Source organism: Topomyia yanbarensis, chromosome 2 (genome assembly GCF_030247195.1).
Source record: "Topomyia yanbarensis strain Yona2022 chromosome 2, ASM3024719v1, whole genome shotgun sequence".
NCBI classification, from domain to species: Eukaryota; Metazoa; Arthropoda; class Insecta; order Diptera; family Culicidae; genus Topomyia; species Topomyia yanbarensis.
Window position 1 is genome coordinate 161,203,395 of NC_080671.1, and position 16,124 is coordinate 161,219,518.

Consider the following 16,124-nt stretch of genomic DNA (forward strand, 5'->3'; position numbering starts at 1 on the left):
ACTTAGGGTAAAACCGTCATCATACGAAACTTTTGGTTCGTTAAATTGCGATAACAAATATTTAAATTCTATTTCGATTATTCAAATACAAACTCTAATTTTATTTTAAATGAGTATATATTATATAATATACTGTCTCTCAAATGACTATTCTACCCTATGGGAAAAGGACGCTTCACTTGCGTGCGCGAGGGACCTGATGCTATCTGGCGGAAGGTAAGAATCCACCCGCATTAAAAATACATAAGAGCAGGATATTAAATTCAACTACCACCGAAGGATCCACCCAGAGCCCAGTCATTCTTTGCAGGTTGACGAGTAGTGTCGCTTTACTCCGGTTAAAAGTGATCCACATCGCAATGTTAGGCGAAACATTTCGCGAATTTTTCAACCCGAAAAATTTCTACGCGGCTCAACGACCAATTTTACGAATGACTTTTTTCACGGGATTAACTCCCTTCACAGTCTTACGAGAAGGGTCCGAGGTGGTGCTAAAATGTACCACTTTCGGTTACCTTAACTCCTGCATTCATATCGTCATCTTCTGCACCTGCTATGTCATCGCGTTGGTCAATCAGGAAAGTGTAACTGCGTATTTTTTCAGCACCGAAATCAGTACCTTGGGAGATTTTTTGCAAATAATGATTGGATTAGCTGCACTTGTGATGGCTTTTTTCTACACAATTTTCCGGCGGAACAAACTGATTCAAGCCTTTAAATCATTGGCCAGAACCGACGAACATTTCAAGGAGATTGACGTCGAAACAAACTATAAAAGTACACTTCTTCATAATTACTTGATTGTTTTTATTCAGATCTTTGTTCAAGCTTCATACTGGGGAATCTCCTTCACTGTCACGAATCTGTCCAATGTTCGACCAAGCGCAGCAGCGTGGATTTCATTCTTGTTACCGTTCACTCTTACATCTATGATCATCAGTCTCTTTCTTTGCTTAGTTAATCAAGCCAAGCATCGATTCTATTTGTTGAACAAAATCCTTGGTTCATTGAAAGAAATCAGTATGGAGAAACACCTGGAAAAACGAGATTCAGCAAAAGTCATAAAGTTCCAGAAACCACTAGGCATATCGTCAGTATTTTCAAACACGAACCGATACCTGCCAGATGTGATTAATCGAGTGACGCGTATTCAGGATGAACTCTGTGATGCCTGCAGTGGCGTAGAAGAATACTTCAAGGAACAGATGTTAACTATTGTGACGATCGCGTTCTTGATAGTGGTGTTCGATTCGTATTACATCTTGGAGACTATTTTCACCGATACGTTTGTGCACACGTCGTTCAGCAGAGTCCAGTTCGTGGTATTCTTTCTCTGCCAGGCTACACTGCATGCGTTCGGAGTGCTCAAAATCGTCTACGTCAGCAGTCGAGCAGTAACGGAGGTACGTTCAGTTATAGGGAAACCATACGAAGTGCTTTCATAAATGGGCCCTGAGCAGCTCTAGAAAGGTATCCTTTGCTTTTATTTGTTTTAGCATTGAAAATGCTTTACTCTTCTATATGGGGATGGGGCTAGGTGTAAAACTAAAATCTGATTTCGAACTACGTAACGAAAATGTGGCATAATTTTAAACGACTGTAGCGCTTTTAATTGTTGATGGAGTTTGATGGTGTTTGCAAAACCTTTAAGAAAATAAGTGAATGTGGCAACCCTGCAACTAAGCGAAAGCCACGCCACAAAGAATGATGGAAATATTTTTATTTATCGTACAAAAGGATGGTCTTCCATCCGCACCAAAAAATTGATAAAAGAGATCGCCTTGTGTCACATAGTGCTCATTTGACATGTGCCGCGCGAGGGGAATCTGTTTTCGTCGATGTGTACGCAGCAGAAGCGAAACGCCGGCAAGGTTCAAATCGTTTCAAAAGATTCTCGTCCTGTATCACCAAAAATAGTTATCTACAAACCGTCCTTCCGTCCATATTAGGACGAATACATAATGGAAAAAGAATTGAATTAGATAATTCCTTTTATTAATCATAATATAAGCAAATATTCTTCAAATCAACAATGTACAAACCCAAAGGGTTTTGCAAAACCTTCAAGAAAATCAGTGTATGTGGCAACCCTGTCACTAAGCGAAAGCCATACCGTAAAGGATGATGAAAATATTTTCGTTTACTATACAAAAGGTGGTGCTTCAAAGTACATCGCAAGGTTGATAAAAGAGCTTGCCATTTTTCACATGTAGTCATTTTGCATGTGCTGCTAAAGAGGGACGTTCATCTGCCTGTACTAGAACGATTTTGTAAATCGTACTTTCCAGTGATGATAGTACAACATAAGCAAGATTGCTAATTGCTATTTTATAGCATGTGCATGAGCCATGACAGCAAGGTTTGCATCGTTTCAAAGGATTCTTGTCCTTAATTACAAGACAGTTATCGGCAAACCGTCCTTATTAGAACGAATGTATAATAGAAAAAGAATTGGAAAATTTCTTTTATTAGCTTGTTTTAAATGTGCTTGTTAATGATCAATTCTGTATCTTTTACCATTGAACAATAACATTAAAAGTAACAACGTAATGTGTGTGTGCCCTGAAAAATTATGCAATATTGATACGATGAAATAAATTCGCGCATGGTGTTCGCTAGTCATGCTGCATTTTCAATGTAACAATGGTCGCGTATTGTACACAACCTTCTAATATTTTTTTACTCGGCTGATATAGTCACCCTAAATTTATCTAATTCAGCTAGCGAATCAGTCAACATTCTCCAACACACTGAAAAAAGATTTGTAAGTTCAATACAAATATGAACTTAATTCAATAAATAAAATTATTGGTCGGGAGACAATAAATTTATGCATTGAATTCAATAAAATTTATTTATCGTTTAAAAAAATATTGTTCCAATTTTTAATAAGTATTTTATTGAAATTAAAACAAAATTACTAAAATTAAAAATGTTTTTATTGAAAGCAAAAATTTATTGTTGTAATAAAAAAATATTTTCAGATTATTGGTCTTGTTGTTTGAAGTAATAAACAATAAATGATAAGATTCAATAACGCATATTTATGGTTTAAATATGCTTAATTTTTCTGCGCAAACATTAGAACAGTAAATGTGCTTTTATTTTTTCCGCTATGAAATATTTGACGAGCGTTTTATCTACTCTGAGATGATATTATGCTCGTGAGATTTGCTGGAAATATATGGTATGTGATAAAAAATGTTAAATTCATTAGTGTAAGATAAATTTTGACGAATTTTTTTTAATGAAATGGGAAATGTCAAATGTGTATTTGACTGCTCATGATCGCAAATCAGTCCCATAAAGGTAGGAAATCGCATAGAAAATGGGATAAATATTCGATCATGGGCAGTATAGCAGTACATATAAATATGATAAAGAAATTGACTGCACTGACTGCATCATCTACCATCAATTATTCAGCATTGCACAAGAGAGGCAAGAAAACCAAAAATAAAAAGCCGGTTGTTTGGGGTGGGTGTAGCGTAGTTGGTAAATCGATTGCCTTGTACGCAGCGCACTTGGGTTCGAGTCCCGACCCCGCACATAGGGTTAGAAATTTTTCATAAGAGATTTTTCTAACCCGACGAGGAGAATGACCTTAATGTTAAAAACCTCTATAATCGAAATAAAAAAAAAAACCAGTGGTCTCGTCTTGTCTTAAAGCCCAACCAGCGAATCATGATTATAAGAAAGGTGTGGAAGGAAGTCTTTTTAGAAATGAAAGTCATCTCCATCACCTATGTCCGGAGATCACATGTGATCGTAAATCTCATCATGCTGGGAATATAAACGTTTTACAGTAATATACCCGATTTAGCTATTTTCTCAGACCAGGTACAGGTAATGTACTGTTCAAAAGGTAATTGTTTAGATTAGAGACTTCAGTAATAGAGATCCATTTTTAATTTGTTTTTTTTTTGCCACAAGAGTGTATTTTAGCTTAAGGGGGTTTCAGCGTGAATAAAAATACTTTTTAACGATTGTTTTCAGAAATTTTGGTGAAGCGAATTGATTAAAACTTTCGTACATTATAATGTATCATTTCAATAACATTCTGTATTTTTTTAATGCGAAAATATCGTCAAGCGACTTGGCGACAAAGCTTTTTGTAGAACGTCTCTGAAATAAACGCGATTAGCAGTGACTGCCATTAAAAAACTACCAAACCGATTTATTTTAAACTTTGCATACACATTCCATGTATAAAATACCTAACCTCTACATTGATTTTCGACATTGTTTTTCAATTAAGGGGGTTTTTTACTCATAACATGCGGGATTATTTCGAAAAAAATAGAGATTTTTATTTCAATTGAGAACTGAGCAAGTTTTCGAAAAAGTAGAATCGAAATTCCGTTTAGCTTGGGCACCTCTTTATTTTTGACGAGTGGATCGCATGTATTATAAGAAGGTGCTGTTTTTTATTTCCTTACGACGCAACTGAAGTTTTGATGGCTACTTTTGTCAGCCAAATCATATCAACTTTGTTTAACGATGAAAGAATAAATCATTGCAACCATTCGCTCTCTTATTCGGGTAATTCACCTATTGTAATTGATGTATTCATCATCATATTTAAACATAATGAAACCCTTTATTAACTTACTTATGTTTATGTTTGTTTATGTTTATTACCTTCACCAACAAGCCCCTTGGCCCCAATGGTGGTTGCTTAAACTAATTACATTTTAAAATTGACAACATTTTCGCTTTTATAGTATTCCGCGTCCGGTTGAAGTCAAAGGCCGTCGCCACACTGTTAAAAATTCGTTGGAGTCCGGTTACAGCGCTCTGGCAACCATAGTTGGTTCTCCTGAACGGAACTCGCAGAAGGGAGTTATTACGTAGAGCTCGAACGCGGGCTTGAAGATCCAGACGTCCGAGGATTGTAGGGCAATCCACTCTGGCAGAGAGTAAGTCCGAGACGAACAGGGCTCGGGAGCAGTCCCTCCGAATGCTGAGTGTATCGAGGTGTATAAGCTGGCAACGGTTTTCATAGCTCGGCAGCTGAAATCTGTTTCGCCATGGGAGATGACGAAGGGCGAAGCGTATGAACCTGCGTTGGACAGCCTCGATTCTGTCAATCCCGTTCTGGTAGTACGGGTTCCAAACAGCTGAACAATATTCTAACGTTGAGCGGACCAACGCTAGGGTGACCATATCAGACGAGTAAAAAACCAGGACAGTCGAAAGGCCCCCCGCTACCTCTTAATCGACCTTGCCTTTTCCGCATGTTTTCGGCAGTTTAAAAGTTCTGGGGTCTGGGAGGTTGAGCTTTTTCGGATATACACAAAGGCAGTTCTTGCTACACCACCATCAGCAAACGTTTAATGCTGAGATGATCGGTGCAGGACCGGCGAGGAGCTTTCAGTACTAAAAACACGACATTGACGTAAATCAGAAACATCAGCGATCCCAAGTAGCTTCCCTGCGCTATGCCTTACAATCTCCAATGACAAGTATTATCTCTCGATTTGAGAGCTACAAAACCTACCGTTGTTACCAAAAATTTCTCCGTTTAATCGATTGTTATATGAAAACTGGCGGATAGCTTGGTGTAAATATCTGTTTGAGCCAGAAAAAATTGACATCTCTGCGTGAACTTCAAAGAAAACAAAATTTAATTCATGCCCGTCACGATGAATGAAATATTTGGTTCGTTTCCCTCGTCATTTGTTATCCCGACACAGCATATTCAGGTTCGGGCATGTTCAGTTTCAGAAGCAAACTGAATTCTGTTTCCATTCTACCTATGAGAGGGATTATTGAGCAAAAGTGCACCAGATATAGATTATGCAGTTCACTTATGCTCGAAAATGTAGAATATGCCAGCTTCTGCCTTCAAACTGTCCACATGAAAACAAATAAATGCTTTGGTTGGTAAAGGAATTTATATTTCCTCTGCACTCAATTCCAATCTGCATGAAGTTTCAGTCAGTTGGAAGGTTAATGAATGAGGGAGGCTGTGAATCTGAATTCTGGTTTCGGTAAATACAAGCAGAAATAAGTAACTGATTCTGAAATTTCACAGCACTGGTTTGAGCGCGACGTTCCATACTACCTGTTATGTAGGATGCTAGACTCGGCGGTTAGTCGCTGTTCAGCGTCCAGGCGTGAAGGCATGTTAATCGTCTATTAGCTATTTCATTTATTTGACACGCCTCAATGCATTACCTGAGTCGTGGATCTATTGATATCAATGTGTAAATAAAAATAAATAAATCGAACTGGGGGTAGGCGTAGCAGTAGTTGGTAAATCGATTGCCTTGTACGCAGCGCACCTGGGTTCAAGCCCCGACCACGCACATAGGGTTAGAATTTTCGAAATTTATCGGTTTATCGTTTTCGCTCATGCTTTGCTCGCTGTTAATGTTGTATGGGCATTCACGATTACCTGGTTTGAGTTGTTTGTGGGGCCTACGGATCACGATAGCGTGTCCGTGTTCTTTGTTATTTACTTTATTATCGGTGGTGCTAGTAGTTTATTTATTTATTTATAAAAAAATGGGAAGTAGTATGCGCATCACAATGATCGCACACGCTGTGCGTAGGTTCTGTTGTTCCAGTATTCGTTGGTGCCTGAGCTGCAACTCCAGTGGTTTTTGATTTAGTTGATGTTGATGAAGGGCTGTGTGATGGGTATGCTTGCAGTTGATATTTTTTCGTTAGAGGTTTGTGTACATAGTTTCTCGTAGTGTGTCTTCTTGTGTAACAACATAGGGCACGCAGGGGTCTGTCCTTCATCCGTGCATAGCGTGATTTGAGATTTGGTCACGCGTTTTGCTTTGAATTGAAAGTTCAGATATGACGAAATAGGTTGCGTCACTCGCATTTTCACGAAACAAACACCGTTGGAAATAACTAGAAAAGATTTCTCCTGGTTTCAAACTTAAAGGATTCCATCTAACGTATTCCGACATTATTAATAGTACTCAGGTGTAGATCGTGCAGACGCATATCAATCTTAAAATTGTCAATATAAACGGGTATATTGGTCCCAACATTATCATGCTCAACGACGTATTGCATGTTGTCTTCCATAGTGTAGCTTTTCGTTATGGCCAAAGTTTTAATCGTTATCAGTAACGAGTATGGTGGGCTACATACAATAACAACGAATTCCGTTAGTCTGAACTGCATTTGCAAATTTGCTGTTGAATTTTGCTGTTGAGTTTCAAACATCTTGAAATGAATGATCGATATCGATATCGCACCGATGAAAGTAACGGTGCTTTATTGTTCACACTGGCTTGGGACGAATTTTATTATTCGATTGCTTTGTTTGTTTAAAATACTGGCACGGTACATATAGGCAGCAGAATTGCAAGACGGATAGGTATTCTAGAGCGAATCAAGTAGGAGTTGGGGGTTGTACCCAAGTCTACCGCATGGTCTATGGTAGAACATAACTCATCATCATGTTTTACCGTCGACGCCGGCGTCGACGGTAAAACATGATGATGAGTTATGTTCTACCATAGACCATGTGGTAGACTTGGGTACAACGCCTAAATCCTACTTAGCAGAAGGCAAAGAATTCTTCACATTTCCTTTCATTCATGTCCATATGAGCCTGCCTAGTCCTAGTTTTCCGTTCTAAGTTTATGACTGATTCGCTCTAGAATACCTATCCGTCTTTCAATTCCATTGCTTTCGTTTCTCTTAGTCTCAAATTTTCCGAAAATAGCCAACAAAATCGATACAGTAGAACCTTGCGGCAATTAAAACATAGTAACATGTATTAAGTTTTGTTTGTCGCGTTCCGATGGAAGATGAGTATACGTAGCAGTTATGGTTGCGGTCGATCCTAACTGCGATCTGGAGCATAGTGAAAAGCGAAGACTGAATAAATAGAAATATATTAGGTTTCCAGGAGAAAAACCAGGACAAATCAAGCATTTTCCTGGACTTCCCAGGACACCAGGACAGTCAATGCAAAACCAGGACATGTCCTGGGAAACCAGGACGTATGGTCACCCTAACCAACGCGCAGTAAAGCGATTTAAGACAATATACGTCCCTGAAGTTTTTCGCTATTCGGAAGATGAACCCAAGCTGTCGTGATGCCTTATCCACGATGTATGACGTATGTGGTTTGAATGTTAATGCCGAATCCATGATGACTCCGAGATCTTTGATGTGAGAGTGTCTTGGAATGCTCGAGCCGAAGAAATGGTAGTTAAACTGAGTCGGTTGGCGTTTCCGCGTGAACGTAACGATTGAGCATTTGCTCGGGTTTAAAACCATTCTGTTTTGATCACACCACGTGCTAAAGCTGTCCAGATCCCTCTGAAGAAGCTCGGCATCGGTTTTATCCCGTATTTGTTGAAAAATTTTCATGTCGTCGGCGAAAGAAAGGCGGGGTCCTTGTAATGTGAAATTGACGTCATTAAAGTAGAGGAGGAATATTACTGGACCGAGATGGCTTCCTTGTGGTATGCCGGATGTAGCGAAGAATGGTGCAGATAGACAGTCCTTAATGCTGATTTGGAGTTGCCTTCCATCGAGGTAGGAACGAAACCAGCGCAGAAGTTGTCCATGAATGCCGAGTTTGTCCAGCTTCGCTATTGCGATATCATGGTTGATTTTGTCGAAGGCCGCAGATAGATCCATATAAATAGCATCGGTTTGCAATCCGTCAGCGAATCCATCCATTACATATGTTGTGAACGAGAGCAGGTTTGTCGTTGTCGATCGTTTAGGCATGAAACCGTGTTGGTCATCTGCAATGTAGTGTTTGCAGTGAAAGAAAATAGGATCTAACACAACCAGCTCGAACAGTTTTGATACAGCATTTAAACACGAGATTCCCCGATAATTGTCAATGTTCGATTTGTTTCCTTTTTTATGAACTGGAAACATGTGCGCTGCTTTCCAGCAGGAAAGGAATGTACCAGTAGTGAGTGATAGCTCGAAGACTCGCCGAAGTGGTTCAAGAAGCCCGCTGATGCACTTTTTGACAAAAATCGAGGGAACACCATCTGGACCTGGGGAACAAGATGCTTTCAGTTTGGCATTTGCTGCAAGAATGGCAGCATTATCGACACAAATTCGGTTGATGGTTCGTCCTAGAGAAGGAGTTAAATTAGCGGCGGCAGCGACTTGTTGTGGTGGCAAGCGCTCGTTGGAAAAAACGCTTGAAAATTTGTCGGAGAACAGTTGGCAAATTTCCTTAGTGTCGGTGCTTAAAACTCCATTAAACGACATACAAGATGGCAAACCGGATTCCTTTCGCTGCTCGTTAACATACTTCCAGAACGACTTGGGCTTGGATTTCAGTTGACGCTCGACGTTTCGCTGGTGTCTAAAAAAGGCGCGTCTGCTTTGTTGTTTGTATTCGTGGTTGAGTTGAAAGTAGTGATTTCGTAATGCAAGTGTCTTATGCTTCGAGAATTTTTTAAATGCAGCTCGTTTGGCAGATTTTAAACGTCTTAAGACGGTTGATTGCCAGGGAGGGTGTTCATCGGTACTAATTGTTCGTTTTGGTACATGGCGGTCGATAAGGTAGTTAAGAATACTAGAAAACGTCATCGCTGCTTCGTTCGCGTCGTCATTGTTAATATTTTCGTCCCAGTTTATATCCAACAGCGTGCTAACGATGCTGTCGTAGTCAGCGTTTTTAAAATCGTAGACGATAGAGCTTGAGACGTCTTCAAAATTCACTCCTAAGTTACCAGCGAATACAAGATGTAGTGGGGGATGATGACGCACCTGCTTGACTAAAGGAGTCGGTGCAGTGCAGCAGTACGGAGCGCAGTCCCGGGCACTTACAAAGCAGAGGTCCAATGTACGTCCATTTTCGTTGGTGACATTATTAATTTGCCGAAGAGTTGCGCTGCTGTAGTTGTCCAAAATACAACTGGCATTGTTAATAAGCGCAGATTTTTCGATATCCAATCGTATAAAACCATTACTTGCTTGGCACCACGTCAAGCCATTATTACAATCTCAGAAATGTCCGTGACTTTTTAAGATGGCCTCCCATGGGTCACCAATCATCAATAGAATATAGTGCCGTATCGAGATATATGGGCTTCATCTTTCGCACTTTTGCGCCAAATGATTCACATGCATGTTTTTGAAAATAGCATTCTGGAGACGCCGCACAGTGGGACGGAATCAAAAAAAGCCGGACATTGATATTTGCGACGAAAATATTGGTTATAGCACTTTGATGTCCTCGGAAAGGTTTCTTTATTTTTTGAGCAGTTTAATATAATGCTGTAAAATTTTGTTTAAGAGAGTACATACGCAGATAAAAAAATAACTTTGCAAGTTGTTGCCAAAATTGATAGTCATGTATGGAAAGTTTGTAGACGAAATAATTTTATGAAACTTTGTTAAAGTAGCGAAATGGCTATCTGTTAAGCGAAAAAGTTATTAGATGAAATTGAAGTACATGTCAGAATACCCCCTTAAAAATGTTTTTTATTGTAACTTTTTTATTGGATTTTTTACAGTTTTTTGATGTTCTAAAAAGTTGTAGATGCTTTCAAAACACACCTTTTTGCGGAATAGACCAACTCGCTCGAAGAGTCGTTTTTAGGATGCATGCCGGTTCTTTTTTTTTTGCTAACTTTAAGGGGCTATGGTTTGTAGAGTAGCAGGTAGTAGCAGCTAAATTTATATATAATTCATAGGGGTATCTAACGGAATCCTTCGAATAATGTGGGAAAATGTCGGTCTGCAAGATAACGTTTAATTATATTAATTTGCCTTCTAGATAAATCGTTGAGATAACACATTTGTGTGGGAATAAGGTGGGGCCATCATCATAATAATTCTAGAAGTTAATGTTTTATTAGCGACATTCTGATTGGTTTCTATTATTCACTGGGTGGCGCGTAATAAGACTGTAGCTAACAGTTTTAGACTTGGTGAACTGCTTCAAATGGGGCTATTTGTAATTATTGGTGATCGGAAAATTCAGCAAAACTCCATAGTTTACAGGAAAGTAAGGAGCCTGGGTATGCATTAGAGAATAGTAGGCAAACGACATAAAGGTCGGAACCAATTTTCAGAAAAGCAAGAGAGGAAATGCGATTAACCTGCTCGGGTTTACTGCCATTCTCGCTTTGATTTACTGTTGTTAACAGAGTTTCATACATTTACCATCTGTTCAAATCGACGAAAGTCGCGCCACTTAGCAGTTATTGATTTCAAAGTGGCCTAGATATCGAAATAAAAGAAGGTGCCTTGTATGAAAAATATCTTCTGTGAAATAAGTTTTGCCATTCCGAAGCAATTAAAAACAATATTTATCAGCACAAATCAATCATCTGAGAATAAGATCATCAGTTTGAGCATTCAATTTCAGTTTGAAGCCTTTTACAATTTTTTGTAAAAAAAATATTCGAGTACCGGTACTTTACCGGTACTACCGGTACTGAAGGCTTCAGTACCGTAGTACCGGTTCTCGCCAAAAAGGGTCGGTACTGCGAACCCTACGTCCCACTGTGCGCCGTGTAGCTTATAAATCTTCTTACGAAATGGTTACCTAAACAACTTCATATTTTTTTAACAAATAGTGATTTTTTTTCTCCTAACAGGTGTGATTGGCTGCTATTATCGGCATCTATATTAACCCTTTAACGACCCCTTCAAATGAATGTATATAAAAATAACTGAAAAAATATATACATTAAACTATGGAATTTCAAAACTGATTTTTATTACAACGTTGTCACAACTTTGTATGGAGAGGCGCCGCGGACAGCTCAAACTCCGTGCACGATTCAGCCTGTAATTTTTACCTAAAAAACTGTTTTAATCCACCTAATGGTGCAATATAATATAATATTTATCTAGCTTAATCAGCGTGAGTTCAATGTTGTACTTATGTTAACTTCATGATGGAGAAGGGAAGGGATATAATTAGTGGGAGGGGGAGGATGCGTGGGAAATAATCTAACTTATTTTAGTATACGGGGTGGATGAAGGGAATACAGGTGGGAGGTTGGTCTGAGAGGGTGGAGGGTGAGAGAGGGGGGGGGGGGGGAGATGAGAAGTAGGTGAAGGAGGGGTAGATGGAGGGTTCAACATCGAACTTCATATTATACCGTCCAATTGAGACTAGGTTAGTGAAAATTGGTTCAGTCATTACCGAAGTGGCTTTAGATCTGGAATATGCCCGGAACGTGGGGCTTCCAGAATTATCGGGACAATATATTCCAATAATCTTTGCTTCGCCATCAGTGATCTAGGCCTGCGAATCAAAATAATTTGATGTTAATTTCAATAGATTTTAAACCTATGAGACATTACGATTGTACAGGTTTATATGAGAAATTCCTATGTAACCGCAATAACCACTCTGTAACTCCAGAACCAAAGGTCAGATCCGAATAAAATTCAAAAGCAAAAAAGTCAATGGGAGTATTTTATCTTTCATTTGACATTATGCTGGTAAAAATCGGTTAAAACCCAAACAACCAGAAGTTCGAATAATACTTAAAAAGCACACTTTAAAGTTCACATAAAGTTCTTAGCGAACTTCCAAGCTGCTTAAGCTTTAATGGAACTTGAAAGCTGCTTAAGCCGCTATTAGAACATAAAACGCACTGAAAAATTGCTTAAAATGAGAAGCTTATGCAGCTCCCTTATACGAACTTTTGGTTGCTTGGGAAGTTTGCTGGGAAATAGGTGTGACATTAGCTCAGGAACTTGACGAGTTCCCTGGGGGCATCAAGAACCGTCGTAGGTGGCCAATATGTTCAAAACTACTTTGATTAGTCATTAGTGATCTAGACATGCAAATCCAAGTAATGTTGAAACCATTTGAATATGTATTACATCATTCGGACATCATAGGGTTACCAGTTTATATAGGAATTTGCTGTGTGACCGCACTCTTCAACGCGTAATTCCGGAACCGGTAGTCCAATCAATTAAAAATTCAGTAGCGTCTTATGGGAGCGTTACACTGTTCATTTGAAACTAAGTTTGTGTAAATCGGTTCAGCCATCTCTGAGAAAATCGAGTGACATTATTTGACACACACATACATACATACACAAAGACATTTGGTGATCTCGACGAACTGAATCGATTGCCTATATGACACCCGACCCTCCGAGCCTCGGTTAAAAAGTTGATTTTTGGAGTGATTGCATAGCCTTTCATTATATGAGAATGGCAAAAAGGTTAAATACTTCCTTATTCGGAAGACTTTTCTGCACAGGATTGACTATTACGGCAATTGAAATATGAAATTTAAAATATTTTAGTCATTTTTAATAATGTACTCGATTTTTCGGTTTTTTCTGAAAACAGTTTTTTTATTTGTTTACATAGTATTTATAGATCTTTTTTGTAATCGTGCACGGAGTTTCGTTGTAATAAATTTTAGAAAAAAAATCAAATTAAAAACAACAGGCATAAAATACTGTTACTGGAGGTTGCAATGCATACTGACTTGTGCACCCAAAACTGATGTACATCATAGGACTTTATGTCGCAGGCTCGCTCTCAGATCCTACGACACACCCCTTGTAGGTCATAGTATCCCAGGCGCTATTGCACAGTTCATACCAAATCGAACTGCACAGTTTGAAAGTGTGATCAAAACCTGACAGGTTTTTTACATTGAAAAGTGTCAAAAACAGACTTCTTCTTACTTTCACTATCTGGAAGGTTAGCATGGCTGCCAGTTTCGCTGTTTTTTTTAATACATTCGCAAAAGTTAATTTTTTTGTCGATTTTCTATCATTTCATTTGGCAACTGTGAAAAAAGTGTGATAGAGAAGTGCATCAAAAATCCAACTTTCAAAGCAATAAACAATATTTATATGCACTCCCTATTGGGACTTTTCAACAAGAGATGTTGTAACGCAGTAAATACCTCTTACCGACGTTGTGCTATCTAAATGATTTCGGATCTTTTAACGCATTATTGCTTTCGGGTGTCGAAATCGAAAGAATCTGGGACAGGGAACAGCTACCGGAGGAGTGGAAGTGCCGATATACAAGTGAACAAGTGAAAACTACAGATCGATCACAGTGACAAATGCCGCTTACAAAGTGCTATCGCAGATTCTGTTCCGGCGCCTATCACCGCTGGTAAATGGATTTGTCGGGCGTTATCAGGCCGGTTTCATCAACGGCAGATCAACAAACGACCAAATCTTTACCATACGGCAAATCCTCCTAAAATGCCGTGAATACCAGGTCCCGACACACCTGACACCGACACCTGTTCATCGACTTTAAAGCCGCATATGACACGGTGGACCGTGTGGAGGTATGGAAAATGATGGATGAGAACGGCTTCCCTGGGAAGCTGACAAGACTGATTAAGGCTATGACGGATGGTGTAAGGTGTTGTGTCAAAATTTCGGGCGGCCTCTCGGGTCCTTTTGAAACACGCAAGGGACTAAGGCAAGGCGATGGGTTGTTCTGCCTACTGTTCAATATAGCGCTGGAAAGTGTAATGCGAAGAACGGGGTTCAACATGCGGGGTACGATTTTCACGAGGTCCGGACAGTTCGTGTGCTTCGATGACGACGTGGACATAATCGGTAGAAACAAGGAGACGGTAGCAGATCTTTATACCCGACTGAAGCGCGAAGCAGCATGAGTAGGACTGAAGATAAATGTGTCTAAGACGAAGTACCTGCTGGCTGGCGGAACCGATCGCGATAGGGAACGCTTGGGCAGTAGTATTACGATCGACGGCGACTAGTTAGAGGTGGTTGACGAGTTCATCTATCTAGGCTCATTGGTGACTAGACCTGGACAAAGTAGAGCAGAACCTGGCGAGTATCGGGCAAGTGAGAGGTTGGAGATAAGCAGCAAATGACCGAGTGGTGCGGCGGAATATTGTGGAACAAATTCAAGCATGATAATATGATGTATAATCAGGAAATATCAAAATAATATAATATATGCTTCCAGGTGTTATGACGCACTTCTTGTTGTAATGGTGGAAATGAGTAGACACGCAATAAATAGTTGCAATTTCACAGAATTGTTCAATGATTTTCAAATGAAATATGTATTGTGTACTATGTCATATGTAAACGTGAATAATTCGAAGGAAGAAGCTCTTAGTCTCCTTAGGAGTCTTAAATATTTTTGTTTTGAATTTTTAAGCCATTTCACATTGTAATTGTTTAGAAAGATTCGAAATTATTTACATGGAATATTACGGTATTACTACTTTTTTATGAAAAAAAATTAATCCAACAGTTAAGATAATACTATTCAACTCGAACTGACAAAATCATTGGAAAAATAAAATAATTTGTTAGCGTGGTGTCGATTATTCTGTCCGATTTCAATCTAATGTGCATTAAAGTACAGTACTTCATTAGGGAAAGTTCAAAACTACCTACAAGATAAGGAATAACCGTAATGAGATACGAATCTCAGTTTGGAACACCTTCTGTGTGCCATGCCATTTATAACACAAACATTTCTTCATTTGCGCGACAGTTTCTCATGGTAATGCTAACGAAAAGAATGATTAATTTGGTGTAGGGGAGGGGCCACGGAAAAAAACGCGATGCTATCAAATCTAGGAAAATTCGGAAAACTCACATCATAAAAAGGATACGGTTCGAGGCATGGTGCCATTCGATATTCGTTACACAGGTTAGTCCTTTCAGCGCTGTTAACAAATTAAGTTCACTCTTATCGAAGCAGTAAAATTGCGATGGCTATCGGGTGGATTCGGGACTTTTTGAACCCGAATAACTTTTTCGCGGCTCAGTGTCCGATTCTGAGAATAACTTTTATCACTGGCATGACACCTTTCACGGTGATAAGGACTGGTCGTGAAGTTGTACTGCGCTGTACTATCTTCGGGTATCTTAATTCCTGTATTCAGATCATCATTATTTGTTCCTGTTACGCGATATCGGTCATAAAACAGGAAAGTGTTACCGGGTATTTCTTTACCACCGACATCAGTACGCTCGGAGAAGTTCTTCAGTTCGTAACGGGACTAACTGCACTTGTGCTGACATTTTTCTATAGCATTTTTCGGCGAAGAAAGTTGATCCATGCATTTCATGCTCTGGCCAGAACGGATGATCATTTCAAGGAGATAGGCGTAGAAACGGATTACAGAAGCACTCTCGTGTACAACTGTGTCATAATGCTTTACCAATTCATAATCC

At 39.3% G+C, this 16,124-nt stretch overlaps 1 protein-coding gene across 1 annotated transcript in view; it reads left to right on the top strand.

The window, feature by feature from the left end:
• The first annotated feature begins 359 nt into the window (after positions 1–359).
• LOC131679864 (putative gustatory receptor 28b) overlaps positions 360–16,124 on the top strand; it is a 29,635-nt gene continuing 13,870 nt past the window's right edge. The window contains exon 1 of the mRNA XM_058960613.1: positions 360–1,403. Coding sequence (XP_058816596.1) covers positions 360–1,403 — 1,044 coding nt within the window. The remainder of the gene's footprint in view (positions 1,404–16,124) is intronic.